Here is a 20,898-nt window from a genome sequence, read left to right as displayed (position 1 = left end):
GCACTTCATGGCTGGAAGAACTCAGACAGGCAGCACTGGAGGAAGTGAGACTATATGTCCCACAAGCCTCTGGATGCGAGGTTCACTCCGGACAGATCCACCCTGGACACTCTGTTGAATGAAACAGCGATGTCCGTGGACACTTACCTCACAAGACTACAAGCCCATGCGAAAGAGAACGGAATAAATGCATTGCATTGAATATGGAGCAGGCAGGACTTCATATCCCAGAATGCACCATGCGTATGACACTTACCTCACAAGACTACAAGCCCATGCCAAAGAGAACGGAATAGAATGCATTGCATTGCATATGGAGCAGGCAGGACTTCACATCCCAGAATGCACCCTCCCTTGGACACTTACCTCACAAGACTACAAGCCCATGTCAAAGAGGACGGAAAAGAATGCATTGCATATGGAGCAGGCAGGACTTCATATCCCAGAATGCACCATGCGTATGACACTTACCTCACAAGACTACAAGCCTATGCCAAAGAGAACGGAATAGAATGCATTGCATTGAATATGGAGCAGGCAGGACTTCATATCCCAGAATGCACCATGCCTATGACACTTACCTCACAAGACTACAAGCCCATGCCCAGAATCTGGAACTCCCTTCCACCTCAGCGCCGGACCCCCTCCTCCTCCCAGGCCTTCAAAACTGACCTCAAAGCTCTCCTCCTACAAATACACTTCTGAAGTTAATTCACGCCCTCTCTATTATTTGAAGGAAGACCTCCCATTATAGAAAACCCTGCTCTCCATGACCTTGGAAGTGCCTTCCCAGTGTGTTCTGCCATTTATTGCAGTATTCTCCTTCTACCTGTGTCTGGTTCTCTTTTGTAACATGCACACGTCACTTGTCTCTTGTAACACACTGTTTGCTACCTCTTACATTTTGTTTGTTTTCGATACTTGCACAAGTGCCACCATTGCCTACGTAACGTTTGTTCTTGTGTTTGAGTGTCCTTCGTTTATTGCAGTATTATATCTCTATTTGTACTTTGTTTTCTCTTGTAACCTGCACACGTCACTTTTCCCTCCAGTAATGCACCGTTTGCTCCTCTTGTTTGCTCACAATTGTCACTTTTGATTCATGTAACTTAATGTTTGCTGTTGTAATTTATTCACTTGTAATGTTTCTCCTCATGTATCAGTTCTGTTCCTATTGTGAAGCGCTCTGACGCCTACGGGTAAAGTCGGCGCTATATATAAAAACGCATAAAATAAAAATATAAAATAAATAAATGAATGTCAAAGAGAACGTAATAGAATGCATTGCATTGAATATGGAGCAGGCAGGACTTCATATCCCAGAATGCCTATGCCTCAGAGCGTAAATATGTTCAGAAGCCTGGGTTAGGATCAGACACAAGACGGGAAGTGACACCAACTATTACATGAGGCCTGAACGCTCCTTTTCTTCGAGACACATTTATTAATTATTACAGCTCCTCTGGCTGTTGGGGACCGCCCTCTATGCACCCCAAACACAGCACCACCTCAGGCAGGGACCGCCCTCTATGCACCCCAAACAGAGCAGGATTTTACGCTCACGGCAGAGAGGCCACAGATAGAAGGGTTGTAATCTTTCCGCCTGGAAATGGTGCAGAAAGGCTGAGCCGGAGGTGCTGTCCAGAGCCCTGCACACCCCGTTCATTCATGTATTTATCCGTCCACCCCCCTCGGAGCGCCTGGAGGGGATGGTGGCAGCACCGGGCGCTGCAGACCCCATGGAGCGCCTCGAGGGGATGCGGCAGCAGTGGGCGCTGGACCCTTCCTTACCTTCCTGGCAGAGACACAGCGCGAGCAGGGCCAGCAGACGGCGAGGCTCCATCACAGGAGCGCCTAAGGACCCCCCACACACCGGCACCGTTTAAGGAGGAGCCTCCGTGAGGGGCAGACGGCGGAGCCAATGGGAGAAGAGGCGGGGATTTCAATCTGAGGCTCGGAGGCCTTTCCAATGTATTCGGGGCCCCTGTGCCAGCGATGGGCCCCTGATCTATGGTGACATGTTTGATGGTCTCATCTGTTAGGGGCCCCTGATGCATGATGACGTGTTTGACGGTCTCATCTGTTAGGGGCCCCTGATGCATGATGACGTGTTTGATGGTCTCATGTGTTAGGGGCCCTTGATGTGCCTCATGGGTTCTTATCTCGGCGGCCCTCGGCCTCATCATGATGGCAGGAAGGGCGCATTAACCCCTTCAGCAGACCCCCCCCATTAACCAGGGGTCTTTGGCAGCAGCTCGTGCGAGGAGCGCTGCCCTGAGGTGCCAGGGGGCAGGAGAGGCCTCCACCCCTTCCAAGAGGCACCTTGTGAATGGACCCCTCCCCCCCCCCCCCCCCCGCAGTGCCCCATTCCCCCATCGGTGCAGTCCTGCAAGGGTTCACGCCTCCTGCAATCCCACTCCAGTTTTGATGATTATTATTCACATCCAGGCCTTGCTTGGGGAAGTTTCAGCTACTTTAGCAAACCCTGGCCTGCCACTGACCTCAACTTTTCCAACCGAAGCACCGTGACTTCTTGAGCCCTCTTGCATTGCCAAAGCTTGTTGTTCATGTGTCCTTCCAGACCGATACAAACCCGGCAGCTTCAAAGGATGGCGACTCCTTGTCCAGAGCGGTAATGGAAGGAAGAAACATCGAACCACAGAAAACAAACCATTCTTCCGACAGGAACCTGCAGGAGAGGGGAGTGAACTCAACAAGCATTGATAATGCAAAGGGTCTCGCATTTACAAGAGTTTGAGCTCTTGGCATTGAAAATGACCAAGCCTTTTATTTACGTTTTGGTTTGTGGAACATAAATAAAAGTCCTTGTCGTATACAATGTGAAGAGCTCAAACTCACATAAATGAGAGAGCTCTTGCATTGCCAATGCTTGTTTAACCCAGTGGGGCGCGGCCGCAGAGCCTGGCGTGGCCCTCCCCTACCCCCTCGCTCAGCTGAGCCTCATATTGAAATCCCCCCCTCTTCTCCCATTGGCTCCGCCGTCTGCCCGCCACGGAGGCTCCTCCTTAAAAGGTGCCGGTGTGTGGGGGGTCCCTGAGCGCTCCTGTGATGGAGCCCCGCTGTCTGCTGGCCTTGCTCGCGCTGTGGCTCTGCCAGGGAGGTAAGTGTGCGGGGGCGTCGTGCAGCGCCCACTGCTGCTTATACCATTCCCTCGAGGCGCTAGACGGGGAATGAATGGGGTGTGCAGCGCCCACTGCTGCTTATACCATCTCCTCTAGGCGCTGGGCGGGGAATGAAGGGTGTGCAGGGCTCTGGAGAGCGCCGGAGGCTGAGCCTTTCTGCAACATTGCAAAGCGGGAGGACAACCCTTCTATCTATGGCCTCTCTGCTGGGAGAGCAAAATCCTGCTCTGTTTGGGGTGCATAGAGGGCGGTCCCTGCCTGAGGTGGTGCTGTGTTTGGGGTGCATAGAGGGCGGTCCCCAACAGCCAGAGGAGCTGTAATAATTAATAAATGTGGCTCGAAGGAAAGGAATGTTCAGGCCTCATGTAATTGGTGTCATTTCTCGTCTTGAGTCTGATTCTAACCCAGGCTTCTGAACATATTTACGCTCTATGAGGGATGGTGCATTCTGGGATATGAAGTCCTGCCTGCTCCATATGCAATGTATTATATTCCGTTCTCTTAAACATTTTAATATTTTATGCGTTTTTATACAGACTTTACTGGAAGGAATAGAAACTGAGACATGAGGAGACACATTACAAGTCAACATATTACAACAGCAAACGTTGAGTTACATGAATCAAAAGTGACAATTGTGAGCAAACAAGATACAAGAGGAGCAAACGGTGCAACACAGGAGGAAAACGGGACGTGTGCAGGTTACAAAAGCATACAAAGTACAAGTAGAGGTATAATACTGCAATAAATGGCAGACGCTCGAGCACAAGAACAAACGTTACGTAGGCAATGCTGGCACTTGTGCAAGTATCGAAAACAAACAAAATGTAAGAGGAGCAAACAGTGTGTTACAAGAGACAAGTGACGTGTGCATGTTACAAAAGAGAACCAGACACAGGTAGAAGGAGAATACTGCAATAAATGGCAGAACACACTGGGAAGGCACTTCCAAGGTCATGGAGAGCATAATGGGAGGTCTTCCTTCAGATAATAGAGAGGGCGTGAATTAACTTCAGAGGTGTCTTTGAAGGAGGAGAGCTTTGAGGTCAGTTTTGAAGGCCTGGGAGGAGGAGGGGGTCCGGCGCTGAGGTGGAAGGGAGTTCCAGATTCTGGGCATGGGCTTGTGGTCTTATGAGGTAAGTGTTTAAGGGATGGTGCATTCTGGGATATGAAGTCCTGCCTGTTCCATATTCAATGCAATGCATTATTTCAATTTCAAATCTTTATTTCGATCATGAGATCATAAAAGATATACACAAGATAAAATGGTCGTTAAAATACATATAAAACACAATAAGAATAGTATACAAGATATGCTATATAAAATACAGTTCTAAAAGTGGGTATGCCGAGAGGTGGACTACGAGCAGGCAAGATGGCCGCTTGAGCATCGGCTCCGCCGGCCGCCACATCCTGACTGCCCTTTTTGGCATAATATCCTGTACCCCGTCTCCGCAGTCTGGTGGGGGACCGTCACCTGAGTCACTAGGTGAAATTTGGGATCCATTGCCGGCTTCGGCGCCCGATTATCGTCGTCGAAAGTATTGGGGCCTTTGAAGTTGGAAACCGGGACCCTGAGTGTGCCACTGCCCGGGGCACAGTGTGACAACATCGGACGCCGAGACCGGAAGTGGCCGGTAGGACCATCTTTTGTTGTACCCGGGCGAGGATTGAGGTGCCCCCGTCCTCTCTGAGACACTCTGCACCATTCTATCGCAAAACCCTTTTCCGCACGATTGAGGAGTGGTGGATTTCGCCTTCTTTCGCGATGGCATCTCGCGACCCTGACAAGCCGAAGACTCAGCGACCGAATCGTTTGGTCCAGTCGAACCGGATTGATAAATATGCCGTCTCCAAGGACACCTCGTTGGAGGTGAAGAGTTCCCCGATCCGGGGCCCTGAGAGGGGACCGACTGGTGAGGAACCGACGATGAAGGAGATGATGGCAGCCATTAAGGGGATTCAATCCTCCTTGGGGACAATAGATTCAAAACTGGACGCTGTTACTGTTGAGGTGGGACTTGTCAGGGCTGACCTCAACAAAACTTCTGAGAAGGTGAAGGATTTGGAGATAAAAACGGGGATCCTTATTGAAGATGTGTCTGAACTGCAGAGAGTGGTGTCGGACCTTAAGATCGCCCGTAATCAGTTCGATCGCAAGCTCGATGAGTACGAAGGTCGGGCACGACGGAATAACGTCTGCATCCTTGGGGTCCCGGAGCGAGCGGAGGGGGCTTCCCCGGACCTCTTTGTAGAGACACTCATCCTTCAACACCTGAAACCCAAGGGGTTGAGTAACTTTTTTACGGTGGAGAGGGCCCACCGAGTGCCCGGTGGTCGCCCGAAAACTGGGACACTTCCCCGACCCATCATCGCCCGTGTCCTGAATTTTCGGGACAGGGATGCCATTTTGCAATCGGCGAGATCATCGGGCCCGCTGGCCTACGAAAATGCTTCCCTGCTGTTCTTTCCAGACTTTACCCGGATGGTGCAGAGGCAACGGCAGGGTTTCGGGCCAATCAAACGGAGGCTTCGGGATCGGGACATGAAGTACTCGATGATGTACCCAGCCCGCCTACGGATCGAACATGCTGGCGAGTCTTGGTTTTTTGACTCTCCAGAGATGGCGGCGGACTGGCTTGACCACCTTGGGGACCCGGGTCCCGAGGACAATTTCCAAGTTGGTGACGAGGAATGATACCCCGCTTGACAATGACTTCACACTTGTGCCTTATTCGATTTGCAGGACTAAACGGGGATTTATCAAACCTTAACTCCTTCCCTCTGCAATTATTAATGGTATCATCATTGTTACTTTAGGGTATTAAGGGGGGGATCTGGGCGGTCTGGGGTGGTGGGGGCTGGTGACCTGTTGTAAGGTCCTCCTCCATTCTACGTTTAGATCTTAGTTTTTGGGGGCGACAGGCACACTGCGAGTTGGGGATGTGTACACGTTACATGCAGGGGTGCAGGGTGGGGGGAGTTCGTATTATGGGTTGGGGGGATGGGGGGTTGTTGTGTTTGCAGTTCGTGACCGATGTATGCTGGGGAATCCTTTGAAATGTGCTCGATTATTTTGTACCAATGACCACATCTAGACAGGTCCTGGGATTCTCGGTCCTCAGTTGGAACGTCAATGGCTTGGGTGATAAGATTAAGCGTACTGCTGTTAGTCAATTCATTAGACAGCGGTCTCCGGACGTTGTCCTGTTACAGGAGACCCATTTGTTGGGGAAGCATTGTATGGCTCTGCACAGGGGTGGTTACAAGCTAGTGGCGCATGCTGGTTTCACTTCGGGATCCAGGGGTGTGGGTATTCTCGTCAAGAACTCGTTTCCGTTCACCATTCATTCCACCTGGTCCGACAATCGTGGACGGTATGTTGCCATCTCTGGTGCCTGGGAGGGTAGAACTGTGTCGTTTGTCTGTGTATGTGCCCCCCTCGCTGCAGAATGATACCTTTTGTGACCTGGGTCGGGTGTTTCTAGCTTTGCCTATGGGACTCATGGTGATTGGGGGTGATTTTAACACAGTGGCAGATGGTGGACTTGATAGGCTCCCTGCTCGTGCATTGTTGCCCTCTCAGAAGTGGTTGCCCGACTTCCTCTCGGTTTCGGGCTTGATAGATGGCTGGCGTACGCGCCACCCGGGGGCGACGGAATATACGCATGCATCCGCGGCGCACCATTCCCTCTCTAGAATAGACTATATCCTGTTGCCCGCGGCCCATGCGGCCGCGGTTGGTGAAGTGGAGCACTTGGTGAGGAGAGTTTCCGATCACTCGCCAGTGTGGTTGCGTGTGTGTGTGTGTGGGTCGGGGTGATGTGGGTAGGATTGCTCCCATCCCCGCCTGGCGCTTGCGCGACCCGGTGGTGAGGAGGGAAGTGGGACGAGTGACTGAGAGTTATTTAGGTGAGAACGTGGGTTCGGTCGCCTCGAGCTGCTCTCTTTGGGAGGCCTACAAGGCGGTTGTCCGGGGGGAGGTCTTATCACTTGTTGCTGACCAGAAACGGAAGAGAAGGGCTGAGCTGGATAGGGTGGAGGCGGAGCTATTGACTCCTGAGACTGCTGTTTCCTCTGGGGGCGACCCGTGGGCGGATCATCGCCTGGGGCTGCTCAGGGACGAATACAAGTCTCTGACGCGTGACACAGCTGGGGGGCAACTTGACACCACTCAGGACAGAATCTACGAACATGGAGACAAGGCCGGCAAACTGATCGCATGGTTGGAAAAAGGTGACTGGGGGTCTAGACTGGTCCCGGAGCTGCTAACTGCGGACTCTGGGGTAACGTCGGACCCCCAATTAATTGCAGAGGAGTTTGCTCGCTATTTTCCGAGATTTATACCTCCGCTGGCGTGTTCACGGGGGCGGATAACTCGGACATGATACGAGACATCGCATTGCCAGTTTTATCAGACGACGATAGGAAATACATGGACTCTGCTCTCACCAATGACTAAGTGGCAATGGCGATTAGGGGGGTACGCTCTGGTAAGGCCTCCGGTCCCAACGGCCTTCCAATTGAATTGTTCAAGCCTAACGCTGATCGGTTGGCCCCCTATATGAGGGGCATGTTTCTTGAGAGCCTGGAGTATGGTCAACTGCCATATGACCAGCGTGTGGCCAACATCGTTGTCATTCACAAGGAAAGCAAACCGCGTCTGGAATGCTCGTCGTATCGCCCTATTTCGCTCTTAAACGTGGAACCTAAGGTCTTGGCGAAACTACTCACCACGCGTCTTGTTAAAGTTATATCTACCCTGGTACACCCCGATCAGTCTGGCTTTATGCCTCGGAGGAACACTGCTCTAAACCTCAGGCGCCTCCACGGTGGTCTGGCTAATGCTGCCTATATCTATGAGCCCGCCATTTTACTGTCTCTGGATGCCACCATGGCGTTCGACCGGGTGGAATGGCCCTATCTTTTTGCTGTGCTCACCAAACTCGGCTTCGGCCCCGGCTTCATCGGCTGGGTCCGTCTCCTATACTCTGCTCCTTTGTCCCGAGTCGTTGTAAATAACCAAAGGTCGAGCGACTTTTCCCTCGGCCGTGGCACTCGTCATGGCTGCCCCCTTTCACCGTTGCTGTTCGCTCTTGCTCTGGAGCCCCTGGCGGCCTGGGTGCGCTGGGACCGCTCCATCAAGGGGTTGCGCTGGACCCCGGAATGGGAAGATAAGATTTCGCTTTATGCGGATGACATTCTTTTGTGCGGATGACATTCTTTTGTATCTGTCCTCCCCCCGGTCCTCCTTGATTGTTTTTATGGACGTCCTCGCCATTTTCAGTAGGTATTCGGGATTCTTGATAAACTGGACTAAGTCGGTGTTGTTTGTATTGAGTGGGGATCCTCCCAGAATTCCTGCAAATTGTCCCGTGAGGGTGGAGCCGATTAGTTTCCGTTATCTAGGGATCCATGTCTCCCTGGACCCCGCGGTGCGCCACAGATTGAACTTGTTGCCCCCTTTGGTTAGATTACGTGCGGACACGGTGCGGTGGAAGGCACTGCCTCTCTCCTTGCTGGGTCGCGCCACCCTATTCAAGATGATGGCGCTCCCGCGCTTTTCATATGCTCTCCAGAACTCCTTTGATCCGATTCCCCCTTCGTATTTCCGCGAGATAGAGTCCCTTCAGCGCGGCCTGCTGTGGGAGGGACGTCCGCGCATCGCTCTTTCCAAGCTGATGTTACCCTGGTATGATGGTGGGATTGGATTGCCGAATGTCCGTAAATACTACTGGGCTTCGCAGTTGGCCCCTGTCAATCAGGCGATCTATGGCACTCCGAATGATCCTGGTTACGAGATGGATCGTAGCCAGTTGCCGGGGGGTGATTTCACCCGTGTCCTGTATGCTCGCCGTGGGCGGTTTCCGTTGACGGGGCCTACCCTGTGCTCCACGAGGGTTTGGCACGAGGCCAATAGCGCCCTTCACTGGGCAGGACGGCTGACTTTGTCTACTCCACTCTGGAGCTCTGAGAGATTGGGGATGCTCTGGAGATCGAAGGGGTTTGATCGGTGGGACCTAATTGGCATTTCGCGGATTCTGGATATTTGGGGCAAGGGTAGAATCTTGACATTTGAGGAGTTGCAGGCCCAGTACCAGCTGAACGACACCGAGCGGTTTCGTTATCTACAGATTAGTCATGCACTGCACGCGGCGGTGTCTGGCGATGAGGAGTTACCGGAGTCCTCCCCCTTGGAGGATCGCCTGCTCGATGGCCTTTTACCTACAAAAGCGATTTCCCTCACATATCGTAAACTGGTCAACCACTCGGAGGACCCGCTGGCGCGCATTCGCGATCAGTGGGTCGCTGATGGTCTAGTTTTAGATGACAAAGATTGGAGGGAGGCGGTGGCGTCGCCTAGGGAGGTGGCGGTCCCAATGAGACTGCGCTTGATTCAACTCCGGATCCTTCACCGCTCCTATGTGACAGGCCTGGGCTTGCAGAGAATGGGATTGGCTGATTCGCCTGACTGTCGCAGGGGATGTGGGTTGCCGGGATCGTTTATGCATATTCTTTGGGAGTGCCCTGAGGTTCGCAAGTTCTGGGACAGAATACATACGAAGATGAGTGACGTGTGGGAGATGCGAGTTGATCCTGAGGCACGGCGATGTTTGTTAAATGTGTGGGATCCCACGGACCTGCCGGTTCATGGCAGGGTGTGGGTGACCCTGGCGTGTGCGATTGCCAAGCGTAACATCGCGCAGCTTTGGGGGGCGGCCCGGGCTCCCAGGGTTGGAAAATGGATGGAAGATCTTGACTGGTGTATGTTTCGCAAGAAGTTTGTCTATGTGTCCAGAGGGCGACCCCGTAAATGGGTCAAGATATGGAGTGCCTGGAATGCCTATCGTGGAGACATCTGTGAACCACCTACCTTGGAGCCGATACCTGCGGATCTTGAGAGTTCTTCGGCCCTTTTTTCTACAATCTGCAATGTATTGCTGCACGTCTAAAGTCATTGTTGTACTTGCTAATCTATTTCTGCATTTTGGTCACTGTTTGATTTTGTTTGTTTTCAATAAAAAGATTTAAAAAAAAAAAAAGTGGGTATGCCAAATACAAGAGAAGTGGAGTAGGTGTTCAGGATGTTGTAGTGTCCTTGATTATTCGTGCACGTGCCCGCCACATTGCAGTCAAGAATTTTGCCATAGCGAACACTGTTGGCGGAGATAGATCCGACTTTAGGACTCTATAGGCCGAAGCATATGTTCTAAAGCCCAAATTCTTTAAATGAGGAACCAGCCAATGTCTCCTAATTCTAGTATAGGCTCCGCAGAACAGAACCACATGCAAGTCGCTCTCCGATTTGTATGCACAGGCCGGGCATGCCCCTGTCTCTGATCCACCTGTCCAAGCCTTTGTAAAGGACCTTAAGGGGAGAGACCCATACCTCCACTGCAGGAAGATCTTCCTTGTAAACACTGGTGACATGCCATCCAAAACACATTCATGACTATATAAGTATTTAATTTTATTAAAGAGATCAGTTAAGGACCCTTCCCGGGTGGTATCCAGTGTTTTTTAGAGCATGTATTTGTAGAACAGAGTGGACAATGCTTTTCTGGAAATCCTTGTGCACGCACTTTCCGGATCCGCCCATAAGTCAGGCACTCCGAGAGTCACACACAATTTCCTTATGTACTTTAGCCAAGGAATTTTGGTGGCATTAGGTAACATGAGAAATTCCTGGAGCTCCGCTCTGTAGTTGGCAAGGTACTGACTACTCCACAGACGACGCCAGTAAGTCAGAGGTTTGAGGCCCAGTTCTTCCGTGATAGGTCTCAGGGCCAGGTCTAGTCTTAATGGGAGAAGTGGAGTACTTGGGGGGAGGGCAACCAGCTGTCTGATAAATTTGTTTTCTATGCTTTGAATAGTGTGTGTCAAGGTGTGACCCCACAGCTCGCTTCCATAGATGATTCCCCCCCGGGCCTGAGCTTTGTAAATATGGATGGCAGGTGCCAACGGGCGGAGTGGGGATTTCCTAGCGATTCTCGTGATGCCCTCTGCGCTAGTTTCATGCTAGCTTTTGTTATATGGGCCGACCATGTTAAGTTCTGATTTAGGGTTATCCCAAGATATTCTATTGTGTGCACCCTTTCTAGATACGTTGTGCCCAGGCGGGGATTTGGGCGATTGTTGGCCTTGGGGTTGAGAATCATATATTTTGTCTTTGTAGGGTTGATTTCAGGGCCCCTTTCATTACAAAAGCCCAGGAAGCCGTCTAGGACCCTCTGTAGCCCCATAGGTGACTTGGACAGCAGCAGGGTGTCATCCGCAAACATAATTGCGGGCACCCTGCTGCCGTTCAATTTTGGTGCGTCAATGTTGGTAATCCTCCTCAGATGTTCTATCACCCCGTTCACAAAGAGGCAAAACAGGGTCAGGGCTAGCACACAGCCCTGCCTCACCCCTCTGCGAACGGGGAACCTATCGGTCAACTTGCCACCTTTCCCGCATCTAACTCATGCGTAATTGTCTTTGTGGAGTCTAATTAGGATTTCAAGGATATCTCCTGGGACGCCCAGCTCGGCCATTACCTCCCACAGTTTTGCCCTGGGTACCAAATCGAATGCGGCACATAGGTCCACGAAGACCACGTACAGAGTGCCACCTTCGATCAGTGCTGTCTTCCAATAGATGATGTTCAGTCGAAATATTTGATCTACTGTGGAGACTCCTCTTCTGAATCCTGCTTGAAGTGGACTAAGGGTGTCTGTCTCATCCAGCCAGGTCTGTAGCCTGTTGAGTACTAGCCTGCCAAATAACTTCTGCGACACATCGATGAGACTTATTGGGCGATAGTTGGCTGGAAGCAGAGGAGATCCCTTTTTAAATATCGGGACCACCTCCGCCCCCAGCCAAGTATCCGGTAGTTCCATCCCCCCATTCTGGGTTTGACAATCTTGACTCTAGCCCTGCCACATTCCAGCTAAGAATGGATAGATCACAATGATTACTGTGTCTAGTTGGTTTACTTTTGACACTCTTAACTGTACTCTGCACAGGGTTAATTGATGTAGGAGGTACAACCTCTTGTGTAATGGCACGTGTAATAACATTACTTTGTACCGATGTTTCCCGAGTTGAAATAGTTGACACCGAGAGTAGATGTTCCTCAATATCATCGCTTTCATCTCTGCATTCACCACTATATCCCTTTGTCCCCAGTCAGTCCTGCTCTTCTAAATTCGAGAAGGCATATTCGAACCGATTATAGGTTGGAATGTTGTATATAAGCCTCAGCTCATTATAACCAAAATTTGAGTTTACATTGGGGCTGAAGTGTGGCCTCTCACTGTAATTGTGCAGGGGCATGGTGGGGAAGTGTGGGTATGACGTGGAATGTCCCATGAATTTAGCCTGATAACGCTGGGCTGGGCCCTTCATGAGACTGAAATCTTGGTTCAGTTGGTGAGATGGGTATAAATCCCTGATTCCAAGGTTTCGCTCCTGAAGTCGCACAGCCGGATTAGACATGGGATTAGGAGTTGGGGCTAGATGTCTGTAAAAGTAACCCAAGGGAAGTAAGGTTGTGTTAAATTCCCAGGGTGAGGGTAGTGGCGCATTAACCAGAGTTTTTTGAGCCAATTGAGGGGACCTGAAGTTTATGACTACACAGTCTCCCTCAAACTTTTTTCTCAATGGGCCAACCCACCCGACTCTTTGAGTTTGAATGATCTCCCTTGCACCTTCCATTGGGAAATTACAATTAGTCGATAGCCAATGGAGGATCCTGTTATTAAGAGTTGTGTGATTTTCCTCTTGGTTGTTCTTTAATTTAGGCACATTGACCAAAATCAACACATATGCCCCGCATTCAGGTGGGAGATTGATGCGGGTAGGGATTTTCTTCATATTGGTTACCGTACTAAAATCAGATTGTACTACAGAGCGATTTTCGAGGGACATTCTTGGATTGATGGGTTGGGGCCCTTTTACTTTTATCCTCGTTGGGATCCATCCTTGCCCCACTAGCTGCCTTACTAGTGTTTAAAATGGCAACATGTTGAGCTGGGGGTTGGGTTTTGCTTGTGCTAGGTGCGGACATAGTTGGGATTGGTTTATTATGGCCAACTATTTTTGCTTTTGTGTTAGGATCACTATTTTTAGCGTTAATACAGCCTAATGTCCCAACATTAGGTTTATTAATTAAAATCTGCCCTATGCCCATTTTTAAAACATGATCATCCAACGCTCTCAGCCTCTTATCTAGGTTTACAATTTGTTGATTAATTGGTCCTAAGAGGGTGGACAATAATGTCTCCATCCTCCCCCAGAATACATCATTCCCTAATACTGCACTAGCTTCTATGGAGGGGGTTTTAGTTATTATTACTTCGTCTTCTCCCTTGTCCCTTTCCCGCTCTACGGGGGCAGGAGCCCTCCGATTTCGCTTGCGCCCTCCCTTAGTTCTATGTGTTTTTGCTGGTGAATCAATATCTAGGTGCTTCAGTTTTCTTTTAGCTTTTTGGCCCCGTGTTCTCACAGGAATGCTATAACTTTTGTCCCTCTCTGTATTTGATATGTTGGAATCCACATATGAATCATTACCATCTAAATGTAGATGGTTATTTTCCAATAATGCACAGGAATCTTGGCTGATATTCGTGTCCGGCCTAAGCAGGGTGGGTGTTGATGATAACCTGCTGCCTGGAGTGAATTGTGCCGATGGGGCCGTATCCACAATTATACAGTTCTCAGTAGAGTCTATGCCTGGAAGTCCTGCGTAGGAAGCAGCAAGTAAAGAGTCCACTGAATTGTCTTGGTTCAAAAGAAGAGGGGGCAGGCTGGATGGGAGTGAAAAGCGCCTCTCAGTATTCTGAATGGCAGTGGCAACAACATCAATTGTCTCCTGCAGCATTTTATCAATAGCGGTCAGTGTTGGCCGTGGGGTGATAATAGTAGTAGGGTGAGCCAGTTTATGCGCATCTTTTGGCCTGGGTACTGCTGGTGTCCTTTCCCCCATAATTCTGAGCTGTTATTTAGTTGTTATAATGTACTTTGTCACTGACCTGATGTGGGTCACAGGGATGATGCGAAGGGGCAGCCAGGGGGGATGGCCCCGCCCAGCCTCTTCAGACCTCAGAGGGCCACAGAGTGCCCGCCCTTTACCCGGGCTTAGCCCGGCTTCGCCCGCGCGCGTCCCGCGATGCGAGGACCCCTGCTGCTTAAGAGTGCCTCTGGGCGCGGGCAGGGCGTCGGCGGCTTCCTGCTGCAAGCACTGCTGGGACCTGTAGTCCCCCCCCACTTGGCGGCCGTGCCAGATGTCAGGAGGCTAGCGGCGGCGGAGAGGGACAGGTCGCAATGCAGGGAGCCGGGTGTGGAATGGAGCAGCCCCCGTAGTCAGTCTGCAGGGCAAGGCAAAGTTCTGGTGAGCGGCGTTCCACCGCAGGTGAGTTGCGGCGTCTGTAAGTTACCCCCGCTTTGTCGGGTAGAACCAGACTACGCAGTGGACACTCCTTGGATTTGCGGCTCTCAGCCGGCATACATACGCTCTACTTTCCCGGCCGTCTTCAACCGGACGCCGAGAACGAAACTAGAGACTCTTCATTGGGTGAGGAAGAGGCCGCGGATCCATCCATGCACCCTTTGGCAGCTGAGATCCTCGCGATGGAACAGGAAGCAACGGAGGAGGCTGCAGTGTCGCAGGGAGAACCGACGGATTCCCACTCATGAAGGGCAGTCTGCAGAGTTAGCCGTCGACAAGATTGAGATTTCGGAGACGATAAGCTGGATATTCAGCTCCCCTTTTTTTCTCTTTCTCTTTCTCTTTCTTTTCCTTTTCTCTTTCTTTCTTTGTTATTTCAGTCAACGCTTTCAGAGACATATAGGACACCGGCAGAGCCATAGGTGACAGCCCTGGTGTGGCTGCAGACTTGGACCCATGGTGGCTAGCCTGTTCTGGCAGGAGTGTTCTTTCCTGGTTCTATCTCTGTTCCTGTTTTCTCTCCTCTCTTCTGCTCCTCTGGCATGATTTTGGGTTTGTTGAGGGAGTTAGCCCTTGTGGCGTAAGTGGGGATTGGGAGGGCGATAGACCTCTACCAACCTAGTGGTCACTCCCCGGTGACTGACAGGGGATGCGACCTCGGGAGGGGGGTGGTGGGGAGGGGCTGGGGGGGATACAACAGTTCTACAGTTGGGGGGTTTTGTTTTTGCATTTGTTGTGTACAGACAGTCACATGGTGTGAGAAGTTGGCCTGATAGGGGATGTTTCCAATTCTGGAACCACCTGCTATCTGACCAAACAATCCCTTATGGTGTCTGGTTGTAAGTCAACCTTATTAGACAAGCTATCCTAGGGGTAGCATGGACTAAGCAGCCTAAAGGCTTAACTTAAGAGGTCGTGTTAAGCGAGCTGTTTTACCACATACAATCCTGTAATATCAAATGAAAGGACACCACACAAGTATATATTATAAAAATATATGTGTTTATTACTAAAAACAATCCCCAGTATTCTTTATGAATAAAGGGGCACAAGCGTTAAATCAAAAGCACTGTTTAAACATACAAAGTTGCACAATTATGGATGAGGGCGGGGGCCACTCAAACCATATACTAAACAAGTGGTATAAGAGAGGCCACTCGAGTAGTGGTTAGGCCTAGGGCCTAGGGAATCGCTGGGAGCAGTCAGGACAAGCAATGCTGAAGTCGGGAATGGCCCTCGGGATTCGGGAGATGTGCGGAAAGCGCACGCATGCACCAATGTTAACCAATGGTGCGTAAAAGTTGTGAAGTTAGAGTTTAAGGACACTTCCGCTGAACCTAGAGGAACAAAACTTAACACACAGACCTTAGAGATGTGTACCAGTGTGGGAACACCGGCGGAGCAGAGTTACCTCACCCACAGGAAGTGGGTGCACAGGGTCGAAGTGGCGTCGGGTTTTGACACGCATGCTCTTGGTGCTTGAAGCTGAAAGGGCTGCAGGCGGGTTAAAGATGAAGTGTCCGGTGGAGTCCAAGGGTGGACTCAAGTCGAAGGGTACCTGAAAGCAGAGGGGACAGAGTCTGGGTCACTCAGCAGTGACCAGGGTGGAACCAGGACGGAACCAGGCAATGTCGGGCGCAATCAGGTGGTCGTCGAGGAGCTTCTCTCCGCTGTCACGTGGGCTCTGGGGCATCTGCGACGTCCAGGAGCAGGTCACGATCTGTCCCACGCAGGCTCTCACCGTCGGCGCAGTCGGCTTCAAGTTTGGAGCAAACAACACTTGGCAAGAGCAATCCACGCGGGATCGGAAGATTGCTTCTCACTCGGACCAGGAAGGTCAGAGTCGGGGCTCCTTTTCAGGGGAGCTGGTGTGGATCTGGAGCAACCAGATTCACAAGTCTTCTTTGTAGTTTCGTCGGCACAGGGACCACTAGCCGGCTGGCAAGTGACCGGGCCAACGCGTTGAGCCAAATGGAGCAGAAGGGCCCCACGCAGCACTCGTCGAGTGTGGAGGGCTGAACTTCGTTTCAGGAGTGGCTCAGGGTGGGGGCTTCTCAAACCCCGGTGCACAGCTTCGAGGGTCACTCGTGGGCTGCACGGTCAGCGTCTCGTGGTCAATTCAAGATGGCGTGCCCCACGCTTCCGGTCGCCTCCACGGGTCTCAGCTTTGCAGGGACTGTGGATCGGGCTGTTGGAAGGCAGGCAAGCTTGATCTCGTTGATCTCAGTCGCTCGAGTTCCGGCGGGAACTGCAACTAAGTAGACGTTGAGGGCTGGATGGTGCCTGCTGCTGCAGGGTGGTCACTCCTTGACCACAAGGGAGATTCTTCGGGCTTCCACGTTGAGATGGGAGTCCAAGGGTCCAGAGTTTCGTTTCTAATGTTTCTTCCAGGAAATCTGATGTGCATTGGCACTGCTCCCACTCTTATTCGAATCTGGGGGGCGTGATTACCTGCTAGGTCCCCTCCTATGGGTGGGACCCAGGAAGTGGGTGGGTACACCCCCTTCCTTTGATCCAGGCCGCCCTGGCACGAGGGCTGGAGTGCCCCAGAACCGGTTTGGCCGGATTATGCAAGGGGCAGCCTTGTGCGCCCCAGGCAGTGTCTGGTTTCTTTCAGACCTCCCTGCTACAATCCACTATCTCCTGTCTGGAGGGCGGTGACACCCTCCTGTGACAGGAAACCCTTTGTCCAGGCCCCATTTGGTCGAGTTTCGGTCAACTGCAGGGGTCCAGACATTTGTCTGTGGCAGAGGCATCCATTTTGTGGATCTTAAGGTCTTTGGAGAAATTAACCGCATTTAGGTAAAGTAACATGTCTTACCCCTCTAGAGGGGTGGAATGCTATCCCCGTCGCCAGAACTGGCGAGGGGATAGTATTCCAAATCGTATGACCCCTTACACGACATGTTTTGATAAAGCCAAACCAAAGTTGCTATTTAACCGCGAGGATTATAAGGCACTTAATAGTATATGGTATGGCATTATCCTGAAACAGCTTAGGGAGTTGTTCCCGACAGCTGCAGACAGGCTCAGCTCATGCTAGAGCTCCATCTCACATAAAACCACGCACTCTGCCTCCAGGATTGATGAGGCCTTCTATAGGAGTGGCTCACAGATTTACATGTGTCCAGATATAGGTTTAGATATAGGTATACTATATCTAAGCAAGGGGTGATTACCCCACCTTACCCCAGCTGAGTGATCAGCCAGTTGTGTCAATTTAAGAACCAGCCAGGGGTGGCAAAAGATATGCTGCAGCCCCTGGTAGGCCTTGGTGGCCCCTATGCCCTGGGCACCTATAGTGCATTATACAGGGGCTGACAAGGAGTCCATTTCCAATTGGTATGTGCCTATAGCACATGTCATTAATTTAGTGAGAGAACAGCAGGCTGGGGGTCTGATCAGCAGGCCCACAGCCTCAGTAGTCGAAAACCAGTGAAGCAAAAAGCAAAAATTTGGGGTGACCATAGGATAGCAGACCCTACTCTCCTACACATGGTCACTCAGACGGGCGCTCACCTGCTTTTCTCACCCGGATTGTACTTTGACCACCCACTACTATGGCCCCCGTCACTGACTGCAGCCCCCCTGCTGATGGAATGGAGTCTGATAGCTACAGGATACACACATGGAATGTGAATGACCTAGGGGATAAAATCATGAGAGGGCTGGTATGCACATATATAAAGCGGGCTCACCCGGATGTGGTCCTATTGCAGGAGACCCACCTTAAGGGCACGAAGTGTGGGCTCCTGGCGAGGGGAGCACATGCGGATTTCATGGCTGGTTCCCGGGCGGTGTCAATCCTACTTAGAAAATCCCCTCCTTTCAAGATAGTACGGACATGGGTGGACCCCAGGTCACATACGTGGGAGTGACAGGGACATGGGGTAGACGGAAAGTTACCATAGTCTCGGTTTATGCCCCTTCGAAGTTACAGGACAGGACCCTACGTGGGTTTACTGGCATACTGCTGGATACCCCGGATACATTTAATATAATAGGGGGTGACTTTAAAGACGTCATGTCCATCCCTATGGACGGCTCCGGGAACCGCAACGACCACCCCCGACAACGCATCTGGCCGAGGTGATAAACACGCTGGGGTTGACAGACACATGGCGGTACCTCCACCCGGACAATCAAAGTTACTCATACTACTCTGGCGCACACAAGACACACTCCCAGCTGGACTATGTTTTTGTCCCATGGTGGGCAAAGGGCAATGACTATGAGGCGGAATATATGGCGCGCTGTATCTCTGACCACTCCCCATTGACAGTTAGGACGGGAGGGAGGACCTGGGCAAACAGTGTTAACCGGAGACTGACGGCTTGGGACCTTCAGAATGCCAAGATATTAAAGGGCCTGGGGGCTGACACGAAAGTGAATTTTGCCTAAAATGTGGGCTCTGTGTAATCGGGCGTGATAGTGTGAGAGGCATATAAGACGGTGCTCCGCCATAGGGCACAACATCGAATAGCCTGGGCGAAGTGGACAGCGCGGGAGGAACTAGCTTCCATGGAAGCCCAAATACTGACGTTGGAACGACGGTATTTGACTGGGCGAGACTCGCAAGTACTTATGCTCCTGACTGATACCCAACAACGCTTTAGAGCTCATGTAACAGAAGAGGCTAAAACACAGTCCCAGGCGAGCCTCCATAGGCTGTATGATGGAGGGGATACATCTGGCAAACTACTTGTGTGGCTTAGCCGCAAGGAACATGAAGCCTGTTGGATTGAACGTATAGTAGATTCCCAGGGACTGATGCATGGGGGAGATGCACAAATAGTACACAACTTTGCCTCTTACTTTCGGGATGTCTACGTGGCCAGAGAACTAGCTACCTCAGAGGAGATACAGGCATATCTGGACACTGTTCAGACTCCGACCCTGGAGGCGGATGATATAGCAACTTTAGAAGCTGACATTTCGGTGACCGAACTTAAAGAGGCGATTTCTAAACTGCGCCCTGGGAAGTCCCCAGGCCCGAATGGACTCGTAACGGAATTTTTTAAGAAAGGGGCAGACCTCCTGGTGGTCCACCTCTTAGCTCTGTTTAGCTCTGTTCAGGGACGCGGCCCAAGAGGGCGCCTTTCCATTGGACCTCAAACTAGCCACAATTGTCCCCATCCATAAACCAGGGAAGCCCCCCAAAGAGTGTGCGTTCTATCGCCCAATCTCCCTCCTCAACATAGAGGTTAAATTCCTGGCGACGATACTGGCCCTCCGATTACGCCAAGTAATATCGGGCCTGGTGCACCAAGATCAAACAGTTTTTTTGCCGGAGCGGGTGACCCGACAGAATTTACGGCGGACCAACAACTGTCTTATGGTGGTACGAGACTGGAAGGACCCACATATGTTCCTTAATTTGGACGCCGAAAAAGCATTTGATGCTGTCCATTTGCCCTTTTTTAGAGGCGGTCCTGGTCAAATTCGGCATCGGCCCCAAATTCAGACATTGGGTGGGACTCCTATATGCGGACCCACGCGCTCGAGTGAAAGTGAATGGGCTATTGTCTAAGGACTTCCCCATCAGAAGGGAAACCAGACAGGGGTGCCCTCTGTCCCCTCTACTGTTCGCCCTCACCATTGAAATTGTGGCCTGTGAGATCAGACAGACAATAGAGATAAGGGGGTTCCAAGTCGCACGGACCCAGAGAAAGAAAAGATTTCACTATATATGGACCATATCCTATTGTGTGTTACCCAACCAGAAAGCACGATCCCTACACTATTCAGGCTCCTGGGCAAATATGGCACCTTCTTGGGGTATATGATTAATTGGCATAAGTCGGTTCTGTATTGCCCACGATCTGAGGTAATGTGGCACCCTCTCCCAGGAGCACTTCGGAATACGCAGACAGGGTTCACCTACCGGGGGATTTATATCACCACAGACCGAAATCTCTCCTACCAAAAAAACATCCAGCGAGTCATAACGAATTTTACAATGGATGCTCTATGCTGGAAGACGCTCCCTCTTACGATAGTTGGCCGAGCCGCCATGTTTAAAATGATAACGCTGCCTCGCTTCTTGTACGCCCTCCCAAATGAATACTTCTCTCTCCCTCGACAGACGTTTCAGACGATAGCAGCAGAACTGTGTTCGCTGCTGTGGCTCGGGAAACAATCGAGGATTGCCCCGATGGAATGTCGCTTACTAGAAGAACGGATAACCAACAAGACCGTATCTCTAACAGATAGAACTCTGAACAATAATATGCCAGACAAACTGGGGAAGTTAAGAGACACATGGGAGCAAAACATGGGCGGTATGGACACAGTAGATTGGGAGGCTGCCTTGATGCATCATAGGAA

General features: G+C 51.2%; 2 protein-coding genes across 3 annotated transcripts in view; one reads left to right on the top strand and one right to left on the bottom strand.

The window, feature by feature from the left end:
* LOC144805849 (lymphocyte antigen 6E-like) overlaps positions 1–1,945 on the bottom strand; it is a 52,602-nt gene extending 50,657 nt beyond the window's left edge. Inside the window, exon 1 of the mRNA XM_078672328.1 lies at positions 1,792–1,945. Coding sequence (XP_078528454.1) covers positions 1,792–1,843 — 52 coding nt within the window. The 5' untranslated portion in view covers positions 1,844–1,945. The remainder of the gene's footprint in view (positions 1–1,791) is intronic.
* A 1,049-nt stretch (positions 1,946–2,994) lies between these two features.
* Positions 2,995–20,898, top strand: part of LOC144805851 (uncharacterized) — a 98,537-nt gene continuing 80,633 nt past the window's right edge. For both annotated transcript variants that reach the window (XR_013605613.1, XM_078672330.1), the window contains exon 1: positions 2,995–3,121. Coding sequence is in view for 1 of the 2 variants with exons in the window: in XM_078672330.1 (XP_078528456.1) it covers positions 3,070–3,121 (52 nt within the window). In the remaining variant the exon portion in view is untranslated. The remainder of the gene's footprint in view (positions 3,122–20,898) is intronic.

Source organism: Lissotriton helveticus (genome assembly GCF_964261635.1).
Source record: "Lissotriton helveticus chromosome 1_1 unlocalized genomic scaffold, aLisHel1.1 SUPER_1_unloc_3, whole genome shotgun sequence".
In the NCBI taxonomy this organism is placed as follows: Eukaryota; Metazoa; Chordata; class Amphibia; order Caudata; family Salamandridae; genus Lissotriton; species Lissotriton helveticus.
The sequence above is the reverse complement of the archived record's forward strand: the minus strand, read 5'-3'. Positions and strand labels throughout refer to the sequence as shown.